At 41.0% G+C, this 27,696-nt stretch overlaps 1 protein-coding gene across 2 annotated transcripts; it reads right to left on the bottom strand.

The window, feature by feature from the left end:
• Positions 1-921: 921 nt before the first annotated feature.
• On the bottom strand, positions 922-26,761 carry setd9 (SET domain containing 9). Of its 2 annotated transcripts, XM_055875628.1 has the most exons (7): positions 26,597-26,761; positions 22,838-23,031; positions 19,561-19,716; positions 12,234-12,357; positions 11,219-11,334; positions 10,900-11,005; positions 922-1,396 (listed from the first exon to the last, which is right to left on the bottom strand). In XM_055875628.1, exons 1-7 carry the CDS (start codon positions 26,692-26,694, stop codon positions 1,309-1,311), a joined length of 882 nt encoding a protein of 293 aa, XP_055731603.1. In that variant the 5' UTR covers positions 26,695-26,761; the 3' UTR covers positions 922-1,308. The 2 variants fall into 2 exon arrangements, with proteins under 2 accessions (XP_055731603.1, XP_055731604.1); XM_055875629.1 differs by lacking the exon at positions 19,561-19,716.
• Between the last annotated feature and the right edge of the window lie 935 nt (positions 26,762-27,696).

Genomic DNA, 27,696 nt, shown 5'->3' with positions numbered 1-27,696 from the left:
GTACAGAAAAATGTGAGTCCTTTGCAATACACTACATGACCAAAAGTATGTGGACATCTGCTTGTCGAACATCTCATTGCAAAGTCATGGGTATTAATATGGAGTTGGTCCCTTTGCTGCTATAACAGCCTCCACTCTTCTGGGAAGGCTTTCCACTAGATGTTAGAACATTGCTGTGGGGACTTGCTACCAAACTTTACAGTTGGCACTATGCATTGTGTAAGGTAGCGTTCTCCGCCAAACCCAGATTCATCCGTCGGACTGTCAGATCGTGAAGCGAATCACGCCAGAGAATGCGTTTCCACTGCTCCTGAGTCCAATGGCGGCAAGCTTTACACCACTCCAGCCGACACTTGGCATTGCGCATGGTGATCTTAGGCTTGTCAGCGGCTGCTCGGCCATGAAAACCAATTTCATGAAGCTCCCAACTAACAGTTATTGTGCTGACGTTGCTTCCAGAACTCGGTAGGGAGAGTTGCAACCGAGGACAGACGATTTTTTTATGCGCTTCAGCAGTGCAGTTCCGTGAGCTTGCGTGACCTACTACTTAGCTGCTGAGCAGTTATTGCTCCTAGACGTTTCCACTTCATAATAACAGCACTTACAGTTGACCGGAGCAGATCTAGCAGGGCAGAAATTTTACACACTGCCTTGTTGGAAAGGTAGCATCCTATGACAGTGCCATGTTGAAAGTCACTAAGCTCTTCAGTAAGGCCATTCTACTGCCAATGTTTGTCTATGGAGAGTGCATTGGCTGTGTGCTCGATTTTATACACCTTTCAGCAACGGGTGTGGCTGAAATAGCTGAATCCACTAATTTGTCCACATACTTTTGTAAATATAGTGTTTTTGACTTTCCGTTGTGAAGGTTGACCGTTCAAATCGGGGTTAAGACTATAGTGTAAAGTAGACAAGACCGGATTTAATCTCATCATTCAAAAGTCAAAGTTTATTGTTCATAAAACTGTACATACTCTTTCGTTGAATAATTTTATATTTTGTTCCAGACAAAACGTGTGTATAGATGCAGAAATAAAGGAAAATGTTCTTATGAATATGGTCTTCTCAGTTTCATGTTCTCCATTTTACCTTCAGTCTCTTTCATTCTCCTTCCCTCGTAGGCTACACAGAATCATCTGGCCCACAGTTCTTCAGAGAGGCTTTCACTTGACTAGTTGAATAAGTACTTTTCATAATAATCTTACGTGTTCAAAAATCTTAAGACCTGGGTTGTGTGCACTAAGGCACACTGTAGCCAAGTGTTTTTTCTTGAATAAGTTCGGGTAGTACCGGTTTTAAAAATGTGACCTAATGCACAATGGTGAAGTAGTTCGAAAAGAGTTCCTCCCCTGGGTGGATGTCTCTTAATGCTACAAGGACCACACATCGCAAAGGCCTGGAGGAGAAGAGAGAAGCTGTTGTCACTAGTTAAGACTTACTTTGGCCAACGCAAACTGAGCCAGTGCTAGTCCTAGTCCAGATGTGGCTATGTAAAGTCACAGCCGAGTCAAACGTCGATCGGGCGCGAGATAAAACCGTGTGAACAAGAACAAGATTAAACATTGCGTGAGCAAATACGAGTCGAGAAAGAAGAAAAGTGGTCGAGCGAGAAGAGGACAAGTCCCAATTGCCAGCGTGGTGAATGCAAATTAAATTACAGAGCTTGCAAGTGTGACTGAGTGAGCAGAACTGAATTGCTGCATGAATGCTGTGTGTGCTGATTCAGTTCTAAACAACCATCAGAGTCCATCCTCACCTCCTGAATCACTGCAACGGATTGTCCGGTCTGCTGAGATGGTCATTGGCTAACACCTGCACTCCAAGGTCCTGCACGACTCCAGGGCAAAGAAGCATGCAGGGTGGAAATTCTGCATCTATATATTTTGTCTGTTTATTGTGACAGTACCATTTCACAGAGTCAAATTCCTGTACATGCAAACGTACTGGGCAAATAAAGCAGATTCTGACATGTTTAGCTGGTTTATCATATGTCAGTTTCTATTATTTTGGACTGTTTAAGTACTGTATGAACTGCAGCAGGTTCTCCCCTTTGTCTTCATATAATTCAAAATCCCCATTTGCGCTGTGTCCTTGGGCTTAATACGCTAAATATTGGATCCTGCCTTCAATTAGTGGACTCATTTTATGGTGTTTGCTAGAGCTGACTGTCTGCTTTTCGTTTTACAGACCAATGTCGCTGGCTAAGAAGTAATTAGCTAACGTAGATTCCACTCAACTCAAGGTATAGTATACCTATTTGAATTTATTTCCCAATTCATTTGGGAGGTTACTGCTCAAGCAGGCTACCTAGCTAAACCTTAGTCTGAGCTAAACAGATGGCTCTGCAGCGCATCGGTTTGAAGGCTCAACCAATCACACAATGGGTTGCAGGCCAAATAATAGCCAATCACAACACTGGATTGGCCAAGGGCAGGAATTTGTTAGTTTGGCCACTCACTGGAATGACGGACAATCTAAGGTTTCTAGACACTCACCCGCCTTTAAGCCCGCCCCCCATCAGCCTGAAATCGATAGTTACTGGGTATGTAATTCCAGTTCTATATCATAGAGCTAGATGGCTGTACTCCTTGTCAGTGCCAACAATTCCCTTGTGAAAAAAGGTAAGGCCCAGCTGTGGCTGCCACCAAGTACTAGAATGTAGTCCAATAGACTAACAACTACTGTGACCTAACTCAACTCGCCGCACCTAGTCAAAGTGTCGGCTCTCTACAGCCGACTGGCCGGTACTCCGCAGGAATCCCTCCCCGGAGGAGTCTCTGCCTTCCCTGGAGAATAGATTTAGGAGGATGCTCCTGGTGACTTAGTGGACGTTCCTGTCCTCAATCCTACCTCCCAGCCATGGAGATATGTCGCTCACCATGGAAGTCGAAAACAGAAAACTCTGGCAAAGGGGGCCTTCTTGGCTTTGCCACCCTGGATCCAGGAGGTTCCGGCGCCTTATTCACCGGGGGCTTCCAAATCGAGATTGGATCCGGAGGTACCTGCGCCTTAGTCTTCTGTTTCTCTCTCCAGTAGCTTCTACCTCGGGTTCAGATCCTCAGAGATTTCCCCCCTCATGGGACAGTGAGACTAAGAGTCTGGTCCATTCATCATCCACAATGGATACTACAGCTGGCTCAGGTCCATCGGGCCCCACCACCTTTTGGTCCTTGAGGAATTTTGCGAAATCACTCGAGGCGAAAGAACGGCCGGACCTCATCAGCCGTTGCACCAGCTGTCGTCATCGGCAGCTCTATGGTAAGAAACATCTTGGTTCCTGGGGCAAAAACCCTGTGCTACCCTGGAGCACGAGTACAGGACGTTACAAGACAGCTTCCAACTGTTCTACGACAGCTGCTGGGTGCTGACAGCGTCATCTTAGCTCCTGAACTCTGTCCACGAATTTCAAGGCTACATTGAGACAATGATTTATCAACGACCCAGACCCAACTCAGATAATCCCTACCATTGTGTAGCCGACTTGTCGTAATGCTGCAGCAGATTTACATTATCCCAGGGGTGTTGGCAGTCACAATGTAAGTCATCTCATTTATGTCCCTCTAACTCCCCTGAATGCCTCTGTCGAGCGTACAACTATTGTATACAGCAATCATGTGCCTATGAACCAGAGTTATACTGTTAGCACTGAGGCGGTGTGCCCTAGAAGGAATTCCACTGTGTTTCTCACGCTGTACTATCAGCTTTACAGCTTTAAATTTGCTTTACAAATCCATTGGATGTCATGATCACAAATAGTAGCCATATCTAGGAAAACCAAAGTACCAAAGGCTGGGCCTAATATAGTGTATATGAGGTCATACAATTAGTTTTGTGATGATGTAAGGAATATTTGCTGGTCTGTAGTGTGTAATGAGGAGCAACCAGACACATTTATGAAATTGCCTATTCCAGTCACTAATAGGCATAAACCCATTAAGTAAATTACTGTAAAAACGTAAATCCCCGCGGATTGATGAGGAATTGAAAAATAGTATGGTTGAGAGGGATGAGGTAAAATGAATGGCAAATAAGTCTGGCTGCACAACCAATTGGCAAACGTACTGCAAATTGAGAAATCATGTGACTAAACTGAACAAAGAGAAGAAACTATACTATGAAACAAAGAAATTGTATAAAGAACACGTTTTGGAGCACCTTAAATTAAATTTTGGGCAAAAAGGCAAACTCAGCTCCATCATTCATTGAATCAGATGGCTCATTCATCACAAACCCAGTGATATTGCCTACTTCTTTAATGATTTCGCCCCCCATTGGCAAGATTAGCAAACTTAGGCATGACATGCCAGCAACAAACGCTGACACTACACATCCAAGTATAACTGACCAAATTATGAAAGACAAGCATTGTAATTTAGAATTCTGAAAAGTGAGTGTGGATAACTGAGGATAATAGCGGACGATATTGCTACTCCTATTTGCTATATCTTCAATCTAAGCCTACAAAAAAAAGTGGGTGTTCTCAGGCCTGGAGGGAAGCAAAAGTCAATCTGCTACCCAAGAATGGTAAATCCCTCTTTACTGGCTCAAATAGCCAACCAATCAGCCTGTTACCAATCCTTAGTAAACTTTTGGAAAAAATTATGTTTGACCAGATACAATGCTATTTTACAGTAAACAAATTGGCAAGACTTTCAGTACGCTTATAGGGAAAGACAATCAACATGCACGGCCCTTACACAAATGACTGATGATTGGCTGAGAGAAATTTGTCATAAAAAGATTGTGGGAGCTGTTTTGTTAGACTTTAGTGCGGCCTTTGACATTATCGATCATAGTCTGCTGCTGTAAAAATGGATGTGTTTATGGCTTTTCACCCACTGCTATGTTGTGGATAAAAAGTTACATGTCAAATAAAACAAAATTGTATTTGTCACATGCGCCAAAAACAACCGGTGTATGCCTTACAGTGCAATGCTTACAAGCCCTTAACCAAGAAAGCAGTTGTGAAAAATACCTAAAAAAAAAGTACAAAATAAAAGTAACAAATAATTGATGAGCAGCAGGGGTGCCGGTACAGGTTCAACGTGTGGGGGCACCAGTTAGTCGAGGTAATATGTACATGTAGGTAGAGTTATTAAAGTGACTATGCATACATAACAGAGAGTAGCAGCTGCGTAAAAGGGGGGGGGGGGGGGGGGGGGGTGCAAATAGTCTGGGATAGCCGTTTGATTAGATGTTCAGGAGTCTTATGGCTTGGGGGTAGAAGCTGTTTAGAAGCCTCTTGGACCTAGACTTGGCGCTCCGGTACCGCTTGCCGTGCCGTAGCAGAGAAAACAGTCTATGACTAGAATGGCTAGAGTCTTTGACAATTTTTAGGGCCTTCCTCTGACACTGCCTGGTATAGAGGTCCTGGATGGCAGGAAGTTCGGCCCCGGTGATGTACTGGGCCGTACGCAGTACCCTCAGTAGTGCTTTGCGGTCAGAGGCAGAGCAGTTGCCATACCAGGCAATATGTCTAACAGACCACAGAGGGTGTTCTTTAATGGAAGCCTCTCCAACATAATCCAGGTATAATCAGGAATTCCCCAGGGCAGCTGTCTAGGCCCCTTACTTTTTAAAATCTTTACTAATGACACGCCACTGGCTTTGAGTAAAACTACTACAGCGAGTGAAATTACTGCAACACTTAGAGCGGCAGTCAGTTTTAGAATGGGTGGCAAGAAATAAGTTGGTCCTAAATATTTCAGAAACTAAAAGCATTGTATTTGGGACAAAACATTCACTAAACCCTAAACCTCAACTAAATCTTGTAATAAATCATGTGGAAATTGAGAAAGTGGAGAAGACTAAACTGCTTGGAATAACCCTGGATTGTAAACTGTCATGGTCAAAACATGTTGATGCAACAGTAGCTAAGATGGGGAGAAGTCTGTCCATAATAAAGTGCTGCTTTGTCTTAACAACCCTATGAACTGCTGTCCAGTCGTGTGGTCAGGTGCCACAAATTTGCTCAGAACAGGGCAGGACAGCTGGCCCTTAAATGCACATTGAGAGCTAACATGAATACAATGCATGTTAATCTCTCAGGGCTCAAAGTAGAGATGATATTGACTTCATCACTACTTGTTTTTCTAAGAAGTATTGACATGCTGAATGCACCAAGCTGTCTATATAAACTATGAGCACACAGCTCGGACACCCATGCATACCCCACAAGACATTCCACAAGTCCAGAACAGACTATGGACGGTGCACAGTGCTACATAGAGCCATGACTACATGGAACTCTATTCCATATCAGGTAACTGATGCAAGCAGTAGAATCATATTATTATTTAAAAAATATATAATAATACATACCTATGGAACAGCGGAGACAGGCACAGATACTCACACGCATACACATGCACTCTACACACGTACACATGGATTTTGTATTGTAGATATTTGGTCGAGTAGTGGCCTGAGGGCACACACTTAATATGTTGTGAAAAGTGTTATGAAATGTAATATTTCTAATTGTATAACTGCCTTAATGTTGCTGGACCCCAGGAAGAGTAGCTGCTGCCTTAGCAGCAGATAATGGGGATCCTTAATAAATAAAAATATAAAAAGACTGGTGGGCAAGAGAATCATGTTTTGAACTAAACATGTAGACTAGGGGTATTCAGCTTTTACACGACGAAGTCCTGAGCCTGCTGGTATTCTGTTCTACCAGATAATTAATTGCATCTACCTGGTGTCCCAGGTATAAATCAGTTCCTGGTTAGTGGGGAAAATTGAATAAAAAAATAAAAAAAGCAGTGGAACTGGCTTCGAGGTCCAGAGTTGAGAATGAGGGATGTAAGACAGCCAATCAATCACATGTATTTATAAAGCCCTTTTTACATCAGCAGAGATCGCAAAGTGCATATACAGAAACCCAGCCCAAAATCCCAAAGATCAAGTAATGTATGTCCAGTGGGGGGGGGGCTGCCCAAAACAACCCACCACCTCGCCCCCTTCAGCTTAAGTCCTCTAGGCAGCTAAAGTGTACGAAAGTAGCCTGTACGAAACAGCCCGATGACTTATCTAACAGGTAGAAATGTATAAAAGGGGAAGGTGTCAACCACGATGCTACAGTGCAGATATCCTCGACCCCTGCACCCCTAAACATTTTGGGCAGAAGTCATCGCACCTCGACGTGTAGAGTGAGCCCTAATGTCCTAAGGCACTGGGTGCCCCTTAGTCTCATAGGCCAAGGCAATGACATCACAGAGCCAATGAGACAACCGCTGTTTTGAGAGTGGTCGACCAAGCGCTCCAGCACCATAGAACACAAACACCTAACCATTGCTGTGCCCTTCACATAAGGTGGGGACAGGACACAGATGGAGATGTTCCTCTCTCTCCAGCATGAAGAGGAGGAAAAAAGGCCTATAGCTCTAGGGTCCGCGATATGTAACAGCTCTTAATAATCTCAGGCATGACCACCGGATTAGGAAACAACACCACCCTGCTCAGATCCCCATTGATGGCGAGACATTCAGGTCGCGTTGACAGAGCGCATAGATCGCTGACACGCTTGGGAAAGTAATGATGCCCTCTTCGAAGACAACATTCTCAGAGAGATCTGGGCCAAAGGCTCAAACGGTGGTTCACACAACGCGTCTAGCACTAAGGTGCGCTCTTTTCCCAATTCACTGCAAGACCCAGACGGGTGAGATGAGTCACCCGTCGGGTCGTGTGTGCGATCGCCAGCTCTGCTGACGGGGTGAGAACCAGCAGATCGTCCAATTATGCCAGAACACTGTCGACGCAGCGGCTTTATTACCGCCTCCACACATTTGGAAAAGGTGCGAGGAGCTTGGGCGAACCCAAAAGGCACTCATGTACTCGTACGCCACTCCTTGGAAAGCAAAGCACAGAAACTTCCTGTGACGCGGAAGCCCCGGAACATGGAAAAAGTCACCCTGATGGATACACTCCAGAAGGTGCCTCGTTGTGAGCATGCGGAAAGGTCGTTTGGGTACGGACTTCTTTAAAACCCACATATCCAGAATCTGCCTCATCTTTGGCATGAGAAAATAGGTAAAAGTAAAGCCCGCTGTTTCTCTGCTCTGGGGGAACTACTGTTAGCGCTTCCTTCACCAGAAGCTCTGCAATTTTCTTGTTCAGAGCTGTAACCTTCTCGGGTGATGCCATCACCATTTACACGACCCCTGTAAAGGGTGGAGGGGCAGCGAAATTGAATGGCATAACCCCCCTGGATCAACGGCGGCAGGATTACATTTACATTACATTTAAGTCATTTAGCAGACGCTCTTATCCAGAGCGACTTACAAATTGGAAAGTTCATACATATTCATCCTGGTCCCCCCGTGGGAATTGAACCCACAACCCTGGCGTTGCAAGCGCCATGCTCTACCAACTGAGCCACACGGGACCTTGAGGATCATCTTGAGACTTATCTTGCCAAGACTAATCTTCAGTCTCGCTGAAGAAAATAGGAAGACTGTAGGGGCGCGCTCCTATATACAGGGAGAGCTGTACTCCAATTGGCTGGAGCACATGCATAATTATTTTGTCAGCCTATTGGCTGCCTAGGCAGTGGGGTAAACCACTAGGAGCAAAGCCCACTATAGGGCAGGGCGTGACAATATAGAACCAAACCCAAGGTGCCAAGACTTAAAAGCGAGCAACTTGAGAGCGAAAACCTGACCATGACAAGTGACTATTGCTGGTGGACAATTGAATGATTTAAAATGTATTTGTTACACATTTGAATCACATTTCTTTGATTACAGTTCTATATTTATTGTTCAAGAATTTTTTTATCTGTGGCTATGATGTTCTGCTCGCTCAGTCACACTTGCAAGCTCTCAAGTTTAATTTGTGCTCTCGGCTGGCCTGTGGACTCGCGGGACCCGTCCTCTGCTCGCTCGACCACATTTCTTCTGTTTGCACACGCAATGAGGTTTCATCTCGCACCACTTCAACTTTTGAACCGGATTTGACTCCATAGCGATGCTTTCCATTGCCTGTCCAGCGTAGCCACGCATTATTACATATAAGAACATTTAAAACGTCCCAAATCACATTTGAATTTACTCTGCCGATTGTCCGTGGTGTTGATTGTTAATGGTTTGAAATTTGAGACAAAATATCCAAGTATTATTTATTGGACTTTGAGATCTGCCGTTGGGATTATAACTTTTTAACCGCTTAGATGTTGAGTCCTCTATTTAAGGGAATTGAAGCGGTTCTGACCGACATGTGTGTACAATGCGCTCATTTGTGCTCATTTGTGTACAATGAATGTCGCAGGGTTCAGTGCCTTATAATGCCAGAAAGCACCCCACCTGTCTGCTCCCCCCCCTCTATCAGGCTGGGCTCTGAGCGACAGAGCCCAGCCTGAGAGACGGCATATTAAAAGGGGAAAGTCTAGCGATTTCAGTAATCGTACTTTCATCTCGCTGTGATATTCTCAGCCGGATTTAGAACTCAACATGAAAAAAATACTAAATAATTTTGTAGAATTGAAACACGACCACTTTCTCTTGGTCAATGAGGGACGTAATCACTGCAGACATACAAATGGTGTCTTTGCGTCACTCAGAGGGGCTTGGCAGAAAATGCTCTCATCAGTTATATGAACATTTGTACTGTCACTAAATATGATCATATTTATTTTACAGTTATAAAGGTGAAATCTTAAAGTTGTTTATAACTTGTTTGTTACTATATTTAAAAAAACATTTCAGTCATTGCAAGCCCTATTCCCCCACTTTTGTTGAATAGGGAAAAATTGGTTTTATATTTTCTGAATATTTGTTGTATAGACTTGAGTACACCTTGGGAATTTCCAACTACTTTTCCCAGAAAGGTGAGTTAGACTTGTATAGATATATGCAGCATTACTAGTTATTGTTCATGGCCATCTCATGAAAAATAATTACATTTGGGTATTTCTATTTTGGAGGAAATCTACATTTTGCCATAACATTCTTTAAAAAGTTATTTTTAAGGAGTGGGGCAGTCCCACTCCTTGCATAATTGTTTTGATTCATTAAAGAGATAGTAAAGGGTTGGAAAAACAGGGGAGATCGGGGAGTCAAACGGCAGTGGGTCAGATTCGAACCCATGCTTACTCTGGCATACATGTGGGTCAGCGGCTGGAACACACAGGCCACAACATCGAGATTTCTATAACCTGGCACATAAGCACAACCATGTAAACACGAGCAAGACTTTGGTTAGCATGCATGTTCTTCAGTCTTGTACACATGTCTTAGGGGGATGAGCAAAAAAAATCTTGATTGCCACAGAGACCTGCGTTTTGAAGTTGGTTTAATAATAAATTCCTGTGGATATTTTGTCTCAAATTTGAACCCGAATAATAACCAACCCCACGGACAATCGGCAGAGTAAGTTCAAACAATTGTATTAAACCTTCTTGACAGACAAGGGACATTTAGGTTGTCTTCTATGTAATAAGGCGTGGCTATGCTGGACAGGCAATGGAAAGCGTCACCACATGCCACATCGAGACTAAGCCAGTTCAAGACAGGCTGGCTCAGAAGACTACTCACTAGTCAACAACAGCAAAAGCTGCTGTTTGGAAATGGAGCCAAAACAGAAAGTCATTAACATTTGTATTAATACATTTATAGCTGTGAATACAAACAGAAACACTAGGTTTAGTATCCCTGGTATAAAACAGTTAAATAAACACCCCAGTAGCCTAGACCAGAGCCGTATCCATATTAATAGCTCTGGCCTAAACTTGCTGTTAATTGCTCTAAATTACTTATGAGTGAATCAATCCACACAGCTGCTGAATTAATAAATTAACTTTTGAGATTGCAATGGGCGCAGTCAACAGTAACACAATCAACAACAAAAAATACTGTAGGAAGTAGGGACCAACATTATTTCAAGCATCCTTTAAATTCTTGCCTTTGCGTATCATGTCTGTAGTTCACATTGGGAAGGTACTGGCGAAGTTCTAGAGGAAATGCTTCAGGCACATCATACTCCTGATAGCACACATTTGCAGCCCTCTCTGAAAGACAAGAGTATAATTCCACACACAAAAAAAAGAGGAAAAGGAATATTTAGATATGCTGTGGTCACAGCATTCGCAACATTGCAGACAGACAGTAATTATGTAAAATAAATAGTCTTCATGATATAGAAGCATATCTGTATAGAAATATTTAAATCTAATTATAGCTAGCCCCATGTCTCCTATGGGTGAGCAGAGATGTGATGGTACCATTTGAGCAGTTGTTCACATATTGACCCACTGCTAGCGGGTTTTCTGTATTGGCTGTCAACCAAGTGATGTCACTCAACCCGAAAGGACCAAGGCGGTCTCTTCCACTGCATGACCTGGAAAACATCAATACTTTTAAATATGAATGCTGTCCATCTACACGTGAAAAATTGTCGTAGGACAGTCATCAAGCCCTAGGACATTTTTCAGTAACACTTTACTTGACACCAAGCATCATAACACGGTCATAACCATGTCATACCAGTTGACATCACAAGGTCATAACCCTTTCATGACATATTTAGACCTGTTGTGACATATATTGCGTTATTTTATGGCTGGTTATGACACCTACATAAGAGTGTCAAAACGCACCACACAAGGCAAAACATTCCATTACACCATATGCTACATGTCAACAGTATGTTTGTTATAGATTTGATTTTATTGACCATATTAAATTATCATTGTAATTGCGGACACATTGATGTCAGACATGCACCTACCCCAATGCTCAGTTGCTGATGACTGGGATGAATGCAGGAGCAGGACAAGATACCCTCTTTTTGACTGATATAAGGGTATGTATGATTATGATGGTCACAATGCTTCTTGACAGTGTCATAAAGTGTATTTTCTTGGACCAAGTAGTGACACAGGATGGTCATAACACTTCTTGACAGTGTCATAAAGTTAAAATAACAAAAAAATGTATATGTTGAAAAAAAAAACATGACTAGAGAATGAATTACAACAAAGGATTAAAGAAACAAACTTTCAAATGAAAGGAATTTTCTTGGCAGTGAAAAAAACCCATTTGAAACAAAACGTAGGTTTTGACATTTATGGAGGTGTCATAACCAGCCATAAAATAACGCAATATATGTTCATGACAGTGTTATGATCATATGACAGGTTATGTCACCTGTTATGATATTATGCAATGGTTATAACCGTGTCATGACACTGGGTGTCAAGTAAAGTGTTACCCATTTTTCTATGCCACATTTCTCACCTGTACACTATTTTAGAGATGCCTTTGTCATTGCCGTCAATCAAAACATGATCTATGCATCTGAATACAAAAGGGTTCCGAATGGACTGGAAGAGAATGGGCTCATATGCCTGATAGATGGTACCTGCATGGATAACACAGAAATTAGTCACTCATTCACACAACGGTAAATCACAACACTTGTCCAAGTGATATGCATTTCCTTAATTACTTTCAAAATAGCTATGCTATGTACTAAAAGGGGTACTTTTTAATCTATGTTCTTGCTTATACTAAAGAGATACATGAGTATAAATACGTATCCCTCTTCTTAGGTTGGTGTTATGATAAATGGTGGTTTGTCGGGACTGATGGTTTGTACGGTTGTGGTTATCAGTACAGCTCCATCTAGTTGTCGTGTTGGGGATAACTGTTGTGGACAACTAGCATTTTAGCTAAGCCTAACCCAGGTTTTTTTCACTCCAGATACAAGCAATTTACAGACACACACAAACAACGACTACATCTCATCTGCCCAGACCCATATGCTCACAGCCCCATCCCTAGTGCCTGCATTATTGCTTGCCACTTGGTCTTAAATTGTGCCAATTTGTTTTTCCTCGGTCGCCCATGCTATTTCAATAAATCATTAGATTTTTCCATTGTGTTAATGATGGCGGATTGATTGATTTCCAAGTTTTTAGTTATGTGTTTTTTCCAGCATGAGTGATAAGAGAATTGTCCAGCTCATTGGGACATATGCCACGTCTTGAAATATGACACAGATTAAAAGTAAGTTTACATTGTAATACTTTTGACAGGCAACTTTCTAGCTCCGCCCACAACTTCTAGACTTTTTAGGATTCCCAGAAAGCATGGTTTATTGAGTCATTATTCATTTGACACTTAAGACATAACTCTGCAGTTGTGCTGTAGAATTTGTGAATTTTGTTTCTTGTATAATAAATTCTATACATTAGTTTATACCAGATTAAGCGGACATTTTAGTTAACTGTAATGTCGTTATTTATGCTCCAACTTTCCCTCCATCTCGTACCAACATCAGTCTCGGTTCAAAACGATTGTCAGTTGGATATACTCTCTGCAAGGTTTTGTATATCTTATGAACGTCCTTTTCTGGCTCAAATAAGATTCCCTCAAGGTTGCTCTGATGTCCAAAAGATTTCAAATTTAATTGTGTAATGTAAATTAAGTTGCATATATTTGAAACCATCTACATTGGTCAGACAAAATTGCTTTTTAATTCCGTAATGGAAATCAATGTATTTCCTGTTACCAAGTAATTTATGGTTTCTATGCATTTAGTTTTCCATGTGGACCAATAATGAAATAAAATAATAATAAAAAAATCTGAATTCTGAAAAGCTATGCAAGGATTGTTCCATAAGGCTGTGTTTTTAGGGAATGATATTGGTTCTTGTAAAAGTATCATTTTCCTCCACATTGTTATAAACTATGAAGTCATTAATGTTCTTAGCTTAATACTACTTTGAAAATAGACACGTAAAACGATTCTGGGGATGAGCATGCACATCTTAAATATGTACCCATTGTTCCTCTTTAGTTCATGTAACTATGTCACAAGTAAAAGCCTTGAGATCATCATCATCCCCCTAATGTACGCCTTAAAAGGCATCCCACATTATATTAGGGGTTGTTTTTTCTGACCTCTGTCTACATTTGTAATTATAAAATGCAATTTGTTCATTTATGTATTTAATTCATTTTGGGTCCGGAAGATGCACTCTGTTCATTCTCCTAACGGTTGCTAAATGTATATAAAAAGGTTCAACAGTTGACAGTGCATGTCAGAGCAAAAACCAAGCCATGAGGTCGAAGGAATTCTCCATAGAGCTTCAAGACAGGATTGTGTCGAGGCACAGATCTGGGGAAGGGTACCAAAAAAATGTCTGCTACATTGAAGGTTCCCAAGAACACAGTGGCCTCCATCATTCATAAATGGAAGATGTTTGGAACCACCAAGACTCTTCCTAGAGCTGGCCGCCCGGGCAAACTGAGCAATCGGGGGAGAAGGGCCTTGGTCAGGGAGGTGACTAAGAACCCGATGGTCTCTCTAACTCTAGAGCTCTGTCACTCTGTGGAGATGGGAGAACCTTCCAGAAGGACAACCATCTCTGCAGCACTCCACCAATCAGGCCTTTATGGTAGAGTGGCCAGACAAAAGCCACTCCTCAGACAGCGCGCTTGGTCTGATTAAACCAAGATTGAACTCTTTGGCCTGAATGCCATGCGTCACATTAAACCAAATTTTATTAGTCACATGAGCCGAATACAACAGGTGTAGTAGACCATACAGTGAAATGCTTACTTACGAGCCGCTAACCAACAGTGCAGTTTCAAAAAATATGGTTAAGAATAAGAGATAAAAGTAACAAGTAATTAAAGAGCAGCAGTAAAAAATAACAATATATACAGGGGGGTGCCGGTACAGTGTCAATGTGCGGGGGCACCGGTTAGTTGAGGTAGTATGTACATGTAGGCAGAGTTAATTAAAGTGACAATGCATAGATGACAACAGAGAGTGGCAGTGGTGTGGAGAGGGGGGGGGGGGGGGGCAATCCGGTTAGTCTGGGTAGCCATTTGACTAGATGTTCAGGAGTCTTATGGCTTGGGGGTAGAAGCTGTTTAGAAGGCTCTTGGACCTAGACTTGGTGCTCCGGTACCGCTTGCCATGTGGTAGTAGAGAGAACAGTCTATGACTAGGGTGGCTGGAGTCTGAAATGCTTAGGGCCTTCCTCTGACACCGCCTGGTATAGAGGTTCTGAATGGCAGGAAGCTTGGCCCCAGTGATGTACTGGGCTGTTCGCACTACCCTCTGTAGTGCCTTATGTTCGGAGGCTGAGCAGTTGCCATACCAGGCAGTGATGCAACCAGTCAGGATGCTCTTGATGGTGCCGCTGTAGAACCGTTTGAGGATCTGAGGACCCATTTTAAGTCTGGAGGAAACCTGGCACCATCCCTACGGTGAAGCATGGTGGTGGCAGCATCATGCTGTAGGGAAGTTTTTCAGCGGCAGGGACTGGGAGACTAGTCAGGATTGAGGCAAATATGAACGGAGCAAAGTACAGACAGATCCTTGATGACAACCTGCTCCAGAGCGCTCAGGACCTCAGACTGGGGCGAAGGTTCACCTTACAAAAGGACAACGACCCTAAGCACACAGCCAAGACAACACAGGAGTTGCTTCGGGACAGATCTTTGAATGTCCTTGAGTTGCCCAGCCAGAGCCTGGTCTTGAACCTGATCGGACATCTCTGGAGAGACCGGAAAATAGCTGTGCACTCCCCATCCAGCCTGACAGAGCTTGAGAGGAACTGCAGAGAAGAATGGAAGAAACTCCTCAAATATAGGTGTGCCAAGCTTATAGCATAATACCCAAGAAGACTCAAAAATGTAATAAAAAAAAATCTATTTTAGAATAAGGCTGTAACGTAACAAAATGTGTAAAAAGTCAAGGGGTCTGAATACTTTCCGAAGGCATATATGGACTGAGCAGACTTAACAAAAAACATCATGCAAATTACTAGAAGTGCTATGCCTTTTTAGGGCTTTTTTCCTCTCCTAACGTACCAAAAAAAATAATAATAAAAATAAATAAAAAAAATGTGGATACATTTGAAGAAATACTGCCACTTAAGTACTGTGGTTAGTTTGTATTACCTAATAAATGTCATTAAAGTATAGTTGCTGGTGGGGGGGGGGGGGGGGGGTCTACTTAGGGTGGGTCCTCCGAGAGAAGTATCACAATCCCCCGGATATAGCCCCTCTCTATTCTCACAAATAACCACCACCAACCACTGCCGGGATTCGGAGTTGAGACTTGATTCCTTTCTCCTCCAGTGACTGTCTGATCGCAAGGGTATTTAGCGTTCTTCTGCTTCACGCCGTTTCGATGGCATCGCACCAGATGCTCCGGTGATAAATCCACGCCTAGCTCCTCCGATATCAGCTTGATCACATAGCTGGAAAGGTCCCCCTTTTCCTCATCTTCCAGTAGGGACGATATTCTCATTATTTTGTCTCCGTTTTCTAGCTAATTCAGTTAAACTTTTAAAGTTTGCACCTTCGTTTCCAGAAGGCCAAATTTGTTGTCTTGTTCATCCACGCGCCAGCCCTGTATATACATATCTGACACGATAGACTCTACTTTCCTTTTGAGGAAATCTACTTTTTTTAACAGATTGTAACAGTTTGTTGTGGTAATGTTTAGCTATGTTTTCCTGGATATCCTTCAGCTGTTCGTTGCTCTCATTTGCATCTCCAAGTTGTTCTTTGTCTTTTCCTTTAAGGGAAGCCATTGCTTGTTGGGTTCGAGTTTGTCGCTTTACTTAGATTTATGCACAACTGCAAACCACTGATAACTCACTTTCTCCTGGTTGCTTGGGGATATATTGATCTATCGACTTGTAATGCTTAATTTAAACTGTTGTCTGGCTTCTACATATAATCCCAGTTGCTACATACATTTTCCTAACCTGCTACGTAAATGTCACTTCTGTCCGTAGCTGGGTTGGCTTAGCTAAAATTGTCAACAAACCATCAGTCCTCACAAACCATCAGTATCACTCCACTGGAATTCAATACGATCACAGGCTGTCGACAATGCAGCTTTTAAAAGGCAATATTCCCGTATTCGTAGAGATCACATTCATGATAACAGTGGATTTCCACTGGGGACGATGAAACAACGGAAGCCATGCATTTTCAATGAAAGACAAGCAAGGTGGTGGAGGACCGTCAGGTGAGGCAAGCATCGGCGAGGGAGCATGAACAGGGCGGGATCTAAGTTGGGGAAAGCTGAACTTGATCCAAATGGTATTCCAATACATTTTTGAAAGTTGAAGCTCATTTATTGCATTTCTATGCAATGGAAAAACAGAAATACAGCAAAAATGACACCAGCCATTATCACCTTGGCTTCTGTAGCTTCATTCACCTCAGTTAATCTACGAACTAGGTCGACCGATTAAATCGGAATGGCCGATTAATTAGGGCCGATTTTAAATTTTCATAACAATTGGTAATCGGCATTTTTGGACGATTACATTGCACTCCACGAGGAAACTGCATGGCAGGCTGACTACCTGTTACGTGAGTGCAGCAAGGAGCCAAGGTAAGTTGCTAGCTAGCATTAAACATATCTGATAAAAAACAATCAATCTTAACATAATCACTAGTTAACTACACATGGTTGATGATATTACTAGCTTATCTAGCGTGTCCTGCGTTGTATATAATTGATGGGGTGCCTGTTAATTTATCATCAAATCACAAACTACTTCACCAAACGGGTGATGATCTAACAAGGACATTCTCGAAAAAAAGGACTGACATTGCACCGATTTGTACATAACCATCAATGCCCTTCTTAAAATAAATACAAAAGTATATTTTTAAACCTGCATATTTAGTTAATATTGCCTGCCAACATGAATTTATTTTAACTAGGGAAATTGTCACTTCTCTTGCGTTCTGTGCAAGCAGAGTCAGGGTATATGCAGCAGTTTGGGCTGCCTGGCTCGTTGCAAACTGTGAAGACCATTTCTTCCTAACAAAGACCGTTATTAATTTGCCAGAATTGTACATAATTATGACATAACATTAAAGGTTGTGAAATGTAACAGCAATATTTAGACTTAAGGATGCCACCCGTTAGATAAAATATGGAACAGTTCCGTATTTCACAAAGAATAAACGTTTTGTTTTCGAAATGATAGTTTCCGGATTTGACCATATTAATGACCTAAGGCTCGTATTTGTGTATTATTAGATTATAATTAAGTCTATGATTTGATAGAGCAGTCTGACTGAGCGGTGGTAGGCAGCAGCAGACTCATAAGCATTCATTCAAACAGCACTTTCCTGCATTTGCCAGCAGCTCTTCGCTGTGCTTCAAGCATTGCGCTGTTTATGACTTCAAGCCTATCAACTCCCGAGATTAGGCTGGCAATACTATAGTGCCTATAAGAACATCCAATAGTCACAGGTATAGGAAATAGAAATTAAATAGAGAAATAGTCATATAATAACTGCAACCTAAAATTTCTTACCTGGGAATATTGATGACTCATGTTAAGAGGAACCACCGGCCTTCATATGTTCTCATGTTCTGAGCAAGGAACTTAAACATTAGCTTTTTTACATGGCAAATATTGCACTTTTACTTTCTTCTCCAACACTTTGTTTTTGCATTATTTAAACCAAATCGAACATGTTTCATTATTTATTTGAGACTACATTGATTTTATTGATGTATTATATTAAGTTAAAATAAGTGTTCATTCAGTATTGTTGTAAATGTCATTATTACAAATATATACGCAATTTTTTTATTAAAAAAATTATTACCGGTTAATCGGTATCGGCTTTTTTGGTCCTCCAATAATAGGTATCGCGTTAAAAATCATAATCAGTCGACCTCTACTACGAACACATAGCCTGCTAGCTATAGAGGAGAGTGGGATATGTTGAGCCAAAGGGGTTAGTTAACCCAACCTTGTTTCTAGGAAACCATAAACAAAATATATCATTTGACCAAATATTGAGGAAGAGGTCATCATTTCATGGAGTCTGTGGAGGAAGAAACCACACGGAAAAAATAAGTGGTAAGGAAATTCATATCCTAGCGATAAAAAGTACAAAGTGTTTGTTAGGCATTAAGCCCGTGTTAAAAGATGCTTAAAATGAATAAAATACAAAAAAAGCGATTGTGATTGAGTAATAAAGCTAGACATGGCTTTAAAAAGGTAGTGGTAATATTTCTTTCAGTACAGAAATGTGTAGGTGGGTTAACTGAGCCTGTCCGGTGGTTCAACTTACCCCATACCCGGGTAAATTGCGCCAAGAGAACACTTTTTTTTGGACAATCTGTTTTCAAAACTGTCACGTTAATATGAATTCTGATTATTTCCAAGGATACACAACATCTTGAAATATATGTAGATATATATGTTGGAAAGAATGCTATACATCTCCCTTGATGTAGTGATGCTGAATGTAAAAAAAAAAAAAAAAAAAAAAATGAGACTCAATTTACCCCACTCTCCCCTACAATTACTCATACAGTATCAGACTGACAGACTGAGTATGCTTCTAGGTTCACACATACACAGATCATGTATTTGAAACCCATCTCAATAATAGTAACATCATAATGTTACACCCCTGAAAGGGTGCGGGGAAATAGGAGAAAAACACGTAGCATATGTGGGCTCAATTGGAAATGACCTTTAAAATGGTGCATTGTCGACAAGCGCGATCAGATTGAACCCCGGCCTCAGTCGTCATCATCAGTGGTGAGAATTACCTGGGTACATGGCCACTGTAGTTCCTTTATGCACAAAGCCCCTGGTAACAAAGACTCCTGTTCCAGCGAACGGCAAAGAACTAGGCTTTCTCTCAATACAGAACCCAACCGTGAGTAACATCGTCTCGATGGGCCTATGCTCTCCTTTTGGTTCTCCTGTTTCATATTATAATAATTAGTCACGCATTTTAGGAAAACATGTTCCATATGGTGGCCACAGCCAGCTATTTGAAAGACAGGTATAGAAAGGAAGACCTGCACAATTAATAGGGCTGAGAAGGGAACAGTACAGATTGTTATGTTATTTTTTGCATGTATAGGGATGTGTGCTCTTGAGTTGGCTCATCCTTATCTTGACTGTTCTTGAATGACAAATAGTTTAAAAAATCTGAACATGGTATAGTTACATATATAACATCAATATAGACCGAGTGTACAAAACATTAAGAACACCTGCCCTTTCCATGACAGACTGACCAGGTGAAAGCTATGATCCCTTATTGATGTCACATGTTAAATCCACTTCAATCCGTGTAGACGAAGAGAAGGAGACAGATCGAGACATTGTGTATGTGTGCCAATCACAGGGTGAATGGGCAAGACACAAGTTAAGTGCCTTTGAAAGGGCTATGGTAGTAGGTTCCAGGCGCAGCGGTTTGAGTGTCAAGAACTGCAACGCTGCTGGGTTTTTCACACTCAACAGTTTCCTGTGTTTATCAAGAATGGTTCACCACCCAAAGGACATCCAGCCAACTTGACAACTGTGGGAAGCATTGGGGTCAACATGGGGTCAACATGGGGTCAAGTGTTCCACAGGGATGTTGGCCCTTGTAGAGTCCATGCCCCCAACGAATTGAGGCTGTTCTGAAGGTGTTCCTAATGTTTGGTACTCCAATATGACTCCCTAATGTTTCATCTCAAGGTTCTTCAAAGCAAAAAAAAAATTGTCATATGAAGCTGACCTAAGGCTCGTATTTGTGTATTATATTATAATTAAGTCTATGATTTGATAGAGCAGGATCATCTTTCCCTTGATCCTGCATATGTAATATGACTAGTATTTTGATTTCAATAAAGAAATACACATTTTTGAATACTGTATAAACATGAATATTGAAAATACTGTATACCATTGTTGGTTTGGCAAATGTTTCTACATATTATTGAACATAGTTTACTCCACGGGCATATCAAAGTTCCAGAGTGGGATGTCTGCTACTTTTATCCGATTTGTAAACCTTAACAGATTGAACGTGAAAATGGATTCAAAAGAGTCGCCCTCTGCTGGTGATTTGCAGGGAGTGCAATACATACGTAAAAGGAGGTCTGTGATTGCCTACTACGCCAATTTCTCTGTATAAAATGGGCCATAACTTTAAAACTTGCAGAGTTGCCACTCTGGTACTAATATGCCCGTTTTAGTATATTATGTTCCACAATATATACAAATAAAATGGCCAAATCTAAATTTGTATATTTCCAATATTCATGTTAATATTTTGATATATTTCAGAAATATTTTTTTTTTTTGGGGGGGGGGGGGGGGGGGGGGGGAATCAAAATACAACAGAACAAGCGGTAAGGCTTCATATGACACTAATGTTTGCTTTGTAGCACCTACCGATGAAACATTATGTAGTCTTAAAGGAGAAAGCCAAAATGTCATAAATATGCAAACTTTGATAAATTATTTCTCAATTATGCTTTTACATACAGTGCATTCGGAAGTATTCAGACCTTGATTTTTACCACATTTTATTGTGTTAGTCTTATTCTAAAATTGATTAAATAGTTTTTCCCCCTCAATCTACACACAAAACCCCATAATGACAAAGCAAAAAACAGGTTTAGACATTTTTGCTCATTTATTAAAAATAGAAAACTGAAATAACAAATTTACATAAGTATTCAGACCCTTTTTCTCAGTACTTTGTTGAAGCACCTTTGGCATCGATTACAGCCTCATGTCTTCTTGGGTATGACGCTACAAGCCTGGCACACCTGTATTTGGGGAGTGTCTCCCAGTCTTCTCTGCAGATCCTCTCAAACTCTGCCAGATTGGATGGGGAGCATCGCTGCACAGTTATTTTCAGGTTTCTCCAGAGATTTTCCATCAGTTTCTAGTCTGGCTAGGCCACTCAAGGACATTCAGAGACTTGACCCGAAGCCACTGCTGTGAGGTCTGTGTGCTTAGGGTCGTTGTCCTGTTGGAAGGTGAACATTCGCCCCAGTCTGAGGTCCTGAGGGCTCTGGAGCAGGTTTTTATCAAGGATCTCTCTGTACTTCACTCCGTTCATCTTTCCCTTGATCCTGACTAGTCTCCCAGTCTCTGCCACTGAAAAACAGAGCACCAGAGCACTCAGGACCTCAGACTGGGGCAAAGGTTCACCTTCCAACAGGACAATGACCCTACGCACACAGCCAACTTGAACCCGATCTAACGTCTCTGGATAAACCTGAAAATAGCTGTGCAGCGACACTCCCCATCCAATCTGACAGAGCTTGAGAGGATCTGCAGAGAAGAATGGGAGAAACTCCCAAAATACAGGTGTGCCAAGCTTGTAGAGTCATACCCAATAAGACTCAAGGCTGTAATCGCTGCCAGAGGTGCTTCAACAAAGTACTGAGTAAAGGGTCTGAATACTTACGTAAATGTGATCAGTTTTTTTTTAATAAGTGTACAAAAAAATCTAAAAACCTGTTTTTGCTTTGTCATTATGGGGTATTGTGTGTAGGTTGATGAGGGGAAAAAACAATTGAATTCTTTTTTAGAATAAGGCTGTAATGTAACAAAATATGGAAAAAGTCAAGGGGTCTGAAAATTTTCAGAATGCACTGTATGTCAACAATCCTTCCTCCAAAGGACCATTCTACGGATTACATTTCATGAAAATACCCAAAATCATGGTCAATATTTGTCTAGGTTTCGTGAGGAATCACTCCAAATAGTTGAGCTGTGCTTGATTTAGTTTCCTCTGTATACTGGAACAGTGTCGATCAAGCACACGTCAGTAAGTATTTAAAAGTATATGATTTTGTATACATTTGACCTAGGTCTGATTCTTATCTCTGGTAAATGGAACACTAACACGATTAATTCAACTAAAATCGACAACCCATCAAGCACCTAAGTCATTGAATAAGCTGCGTTAGTGCTGGGCTGAAACAAAAGCCTGAACACACTGTGCCTAGGAGCCGGTTTAACGAATGCTGTGCTTCTATGTCTTTCCCACCCATGATTACATTCCCTAACAAAAGGCAGAAACAAAAACAAAACCTATGTCTGGTCCCTCAGTGGTCTCTGGGCTGAGGTAGCGGGTTTGAGTCGAGGTGGGAAGCAGACGTAACACCTCTCCCTGGTGTGCAACGTCATTTCTGAGCAGTGCCCTAAAAAGGTGTAGTAGTGTTTCTGACACCACCTCATCCGAGACCAGCCGGTCTTTTGAGCGCTCTGTGACATGGCGAATAGTTCTGTGGGAAAAAAAGGACAGAATAGGCCATTGCAAATCAGCTCTTCACTTACTATGAGGCTAAAGAAAATATGCTTCCACTAAATGTCTGGATCCTGCAGGGCTTGCCTGCCTGAGGACAAGAATGCAAGCTCTAATAATCAAGGGGATAGCCAACATAAATCAGCAGATTATGCAAAGTAAAGACAATGAAACTAGAAAAGTACATTTTCATTAAGAAAATATGCTTGTTAGCTTGTCTTAAAGTATCTATTGTTGTGAAATAAGTAGTGACTGCAGTAGTAGTGGTAGTGACTGATTATAGTTGGGAAAAGTAGGTAGATGGGAAAATTGATTGATTGGATAGCCTGAATATGTTGGTTTGCTGTCTAGCTTGAACGGTCAAGAGTTATTGGTGGTGGGTTATTTTATGCATATTTTTAGAGTTAAAGGTGTTAAAAAACAGAAAGTTAGGATAGCTTAAACATTTGAAAGTTGGTCTTATACATAGAGAATGATAGAGGACCCTAGATGGATAAAACTAGTTTTTGCAGGGACATTTTTAAGCAGTCAACTAGGTGGGACTTCCTATGGATTAAGGAAGGATCACGATTCCATCCAAGTCATCAGGAGGGATCAACCAATTAATTACACTCTTGAGCAAACATTCTATAACTGGAGGTGGCAGTAATTCACCAACCTTGGCTTTATACCTGTCGAAACACACTCCAGATGGCAGTGAGCACACTTTCAGTTTGTATACCAACTCATATTAGTAGAGATGAAAATTGTCTACTTCAAAATGGAGATGGCCTCAATTGCATTGCACATGCAGTCACAGATGTCATAATGGTACAGATACACAGAAGAGTCCTCTATTATATCTATATATATGGTCTTATAGCTTAAAAATGCAATATGTAACTTTTTGGGCGACCTGACCAAATTCACAAAGAACTATAGATCTGTTATTGTCATTGAACGCAAGTCTAAGAAGCGCTAGATCTGTTCTATGTCTGCCATTTATATTCTTCCCGTTCATAAGTTTTGTTTTTGAGTCTTTTGGTTTTGTACACCAGCTTCAAACAGCTGAAAATACAATATTTTTGGTTATTGAAAATATATTTCACAGCAGTTTAGATGGTATAATGATTATCTACACGATACAGTTGAAGTCGGAAGTTTACATACACCACAGCGAAAATCATTTAAACTCAGTTTCACAATTCCTGACATTAAATCCTAGTAAAAATGCCCTGTCTTAGGTCAGTTAGAATCACCACTTTATTTTAAGAATGTGAAATGTCAGAATAATAGTAGAGAGAATGATTTCAGCTTTTATTTCTTTCATCACATTCCCAGTGGGTCAGAAGTTTACATACACTCAATTAGTATTTGGTATTATTGCCGTTAAATGGTTTAACTTGGGTCAAACGTTTCAGGTAGCCTTCCACAAGCTTCCCACAATAAGTTGGGTGAATTTTGGCCCATTCCTCTTGACAGAGCTGGTGTAACTGAGTGAGGCTTGTAGGCCTCCTTGCTCGCACATGCTTTTTCAGTTCTGCCCACATATTTTCTATGGGATTGAGGTCAGGGTGTTGTGATGGCCACTCCAATACCTTGACTTTGTTGTCCTTAAGCCATTTTGCCACAACTTTGGAAGTATGCTTGGGGTCATTGTCCATTTGGAAGACCCATTTGCGACAAAGCTTTAAACATCCTGACTGATGTCTTGAGATGTTGCTTCAATATATCCACATAATTTTCCTATCTCACGATCTCATCTATTTTGTGAAGTGCACCAGTCCCTCCTGCAGCAAAGCAACCCCACAACATGATGCTTCCACCCCCGTGCTTCACGGTTGGGATGGTGTTCTTCGGCTTGCAAGCCTCCCCCTTTTTCTTCCAAACATAATGATGGTCATTATGGCCAAACAGTTCTATTTTTGTTGCAACAGACCAGAGGACATTTCTTCAACGATCTTTGTCCCCATGTGCAGTCACAAACCGTAGTCTGGCTTTTTTATTGCGGTTTTAGAGCAGTGACTTCTCTCTTGCTAAGCGGCCTTTCAGGTTATGTCAATATAGGACTTGTTATACTGTGGATATAGATACTTCTGTACCCGTTTCCTCCAGCATCTTAACAGGGTGCTGTTGTTCTGGGATTGATTTGCACTTTTCGTACCAAAGTACGTTTATCTCTAGGAGACAGAATGCGTCTCCTTCCTGAGTGGTATGACGGTTGCATGATCCCATAGTGTTTATACTTGCGTACTATTGTTTGTACAGAAGAACGTGGTACCTTCAGGCATTTGGAAATTGCTCCCAAGGATAAACCAGACTTGTGGAGGTCTACAATTTTTTTCTGAGGTCTTGGCTGATTACTTTTGATTTTCCCATGATGTCAAGCAAAGAAGCACTGAGGTTGAAGGTAGGCCTTCAAATACAACCACAAGTACACCTCCAATTGACTCAAATTATGTCAATTAGCCTATCAGAAGCTTCTAAAGCCATGATGGAATTTTCCAAGCTGTTTAAAGGCACAGTCAACTTAGTGTGTGTAAATTCTGACCCACTGGAATTGTGATACAGTGAATTAATCTGTCTGTAAACAATTGTTGGAAAAATAACTTGTCATGCATGAAGAAGATGCCCTAAACGACTTTCCACAATTTTCTGTACTTGCTTATTTTGTCACAAACTAAAATTAGGCAAAATATTCCAATTTTAGCAACCAGGAAATGGTAGAGTGATTTCTACATATAGCACCTTTAATTGGCCAAGGAGCAGGACCATTTTGAATAGCTACCTCTGTAGAACTATGGTTCTCACTCAAACCCATGTTAAGTTATACACATTCAAAATTGGTTAGAGTTCAAAAACAATATATAATAATCAAAAAGCTATTAAGTAGGGTCAGTCTTAACATTTCAATGTTGGTTTGGAGTTGATAGCTTAAACCACAGGTGTCAAACTCATTCCACGGGGGGCCGAGTGTCTGCGGGTTTTCGCTCCTCCCTTATACTTGATTGATGAATTAACATCACTAATTAGTTAGGAACTCCCCACACCTGGTTGTCTAGGGCTTTATTGAAAGGAAAGACCAAAAACCTGCAGACACAAGGCCCTCCGTGGAATGAGTTTGACACCCCTGGCTTAAACGGTGAAAGAGATATAGGTCTAATACGTTTTGTTTTTCTGGCCCTTTTAAATTCAGTTGAAATGCATTGGGAGCTCATTTAAATATTTTTGCAGTTCAAAAAGTATATATGCTATCATTAACATTTTCTCAAGCAATCTAAATTGGGTCAGTCTGCACATTTAAGAAGTTCGTTTCCTGTTAATCGCTTAAACACTAGAGCGAGAGGAATAAATAGAATATTACGAGTATTTCAGAAATCTAGAGTGGTCTTGCCATCAGCAAGTACTTTAATTACATGAATTAAATTGCTATAGTTAACTAAATTGTTACCATTATATTAACATAGGCCAACACAATTGCACTGAATTGTGCACCTTTCTCGATACATTTTTTCATACATAAAACCATTGACATTGTACACTTAATTCAGAGACTTCAGAATTACCTCTCATTTTTACGAAGATTCAATGCAATCCACGGAACGAATCTGTGTCTGTAGGACTTCCATTTGTCTAGAAATCTTTTCATTACAATTCTGAACATAATCTGGACATGGAGGCTGACATGTTGGATTCTCCCCGTAAATCAAGTAGCTGGTGGAAAAAACCCGCTACCGCCATCTGCTGAAAGAAGGGAGAAACAGGGCTACTTAAGCAGTAAAATAAAAAAATAACACGTCGTGCAAATAGTTTATAGACCTACACGAAGAAGTTGAATTTACTCTAGCCTAGTTAAAAAATGATGTTAATTTGTAGCCCAAAAACATTGAAAACACATAGCGTTTAGAAATGGAAGGTATTGTCATTATAGCCCATTAGACAATGAATAGCAGTAGCCATGACTGTATGGAACAATAGCATATACACTGTATACATATGTACATTTATGAAGACCCTCACTGCCAAATTGTTATGTAATCTTTTCTAACTGTCCAATATTAACCTTGGACTTGTTCAAGTCGTGCGCAAGGTGGAAACATCTACCGTTCAGCCCGTGAACAAGTTATGCTGCGTTAAAACGAGTGACGCAAAAACAGTCATACCAGTAGGCATAGCAGGGCAAGAAAGACTTAGAAAATACTTCAAATTTGATTAAAAACAATGTTCTCTCTCCTACAATGAGTCAGGGGTTAATAACACTGATACCTAAGCCTAAAAAAGAAGTGCTGCTTCATCGATAACTGCCGTCCAATTTGTCTTCTTAATAATAACTATAAGATATTAGCCGTACTACTTGCAAAAATAATTAAAGAAGTCCTGGATGCAATCATTGATTTAACACAGTCTGGCTTTATGAGGAACAGACATATTTCTAACAATATCAGACTAGTATTAGACATACTTGACTACTCAGACCTAATAACCGAGGATAGCTTCATATTATTGTTTTGATTTTTATAAAGCATTTGACACAGTAGGGAATCAGTTCCTCTTCCACTCCCTTGGGAGACTTGGCTTTGGGGATTTTTTTCTGTAAGGCTCTATACAAATGGTAACAGCTCTATCAAATTGAATTATGCTAAATCAATGGCTACAGAGCGACAAA

The sequence above is a fragment of the Salvelinus fontinalis genome, chromosome 21 (assembly GCF_029448725.1).
Source record: "Salvelinus fontinalis isolate EN_2023a chromosome 21, ASM2944872v1, whole genome shotgun sequence".
NCBI classification, from domain to species: Eukaryota; Metazoa; Chordata; class Actinopteri; order Salmoniformes; family Salmonidae; genus Salvelinus; species Salvelinus fontinalis.
Note: the sequence above shows the minus strand (reverse complement) of the source record. Positions and strands in the feature narration are given on the sequence as shown.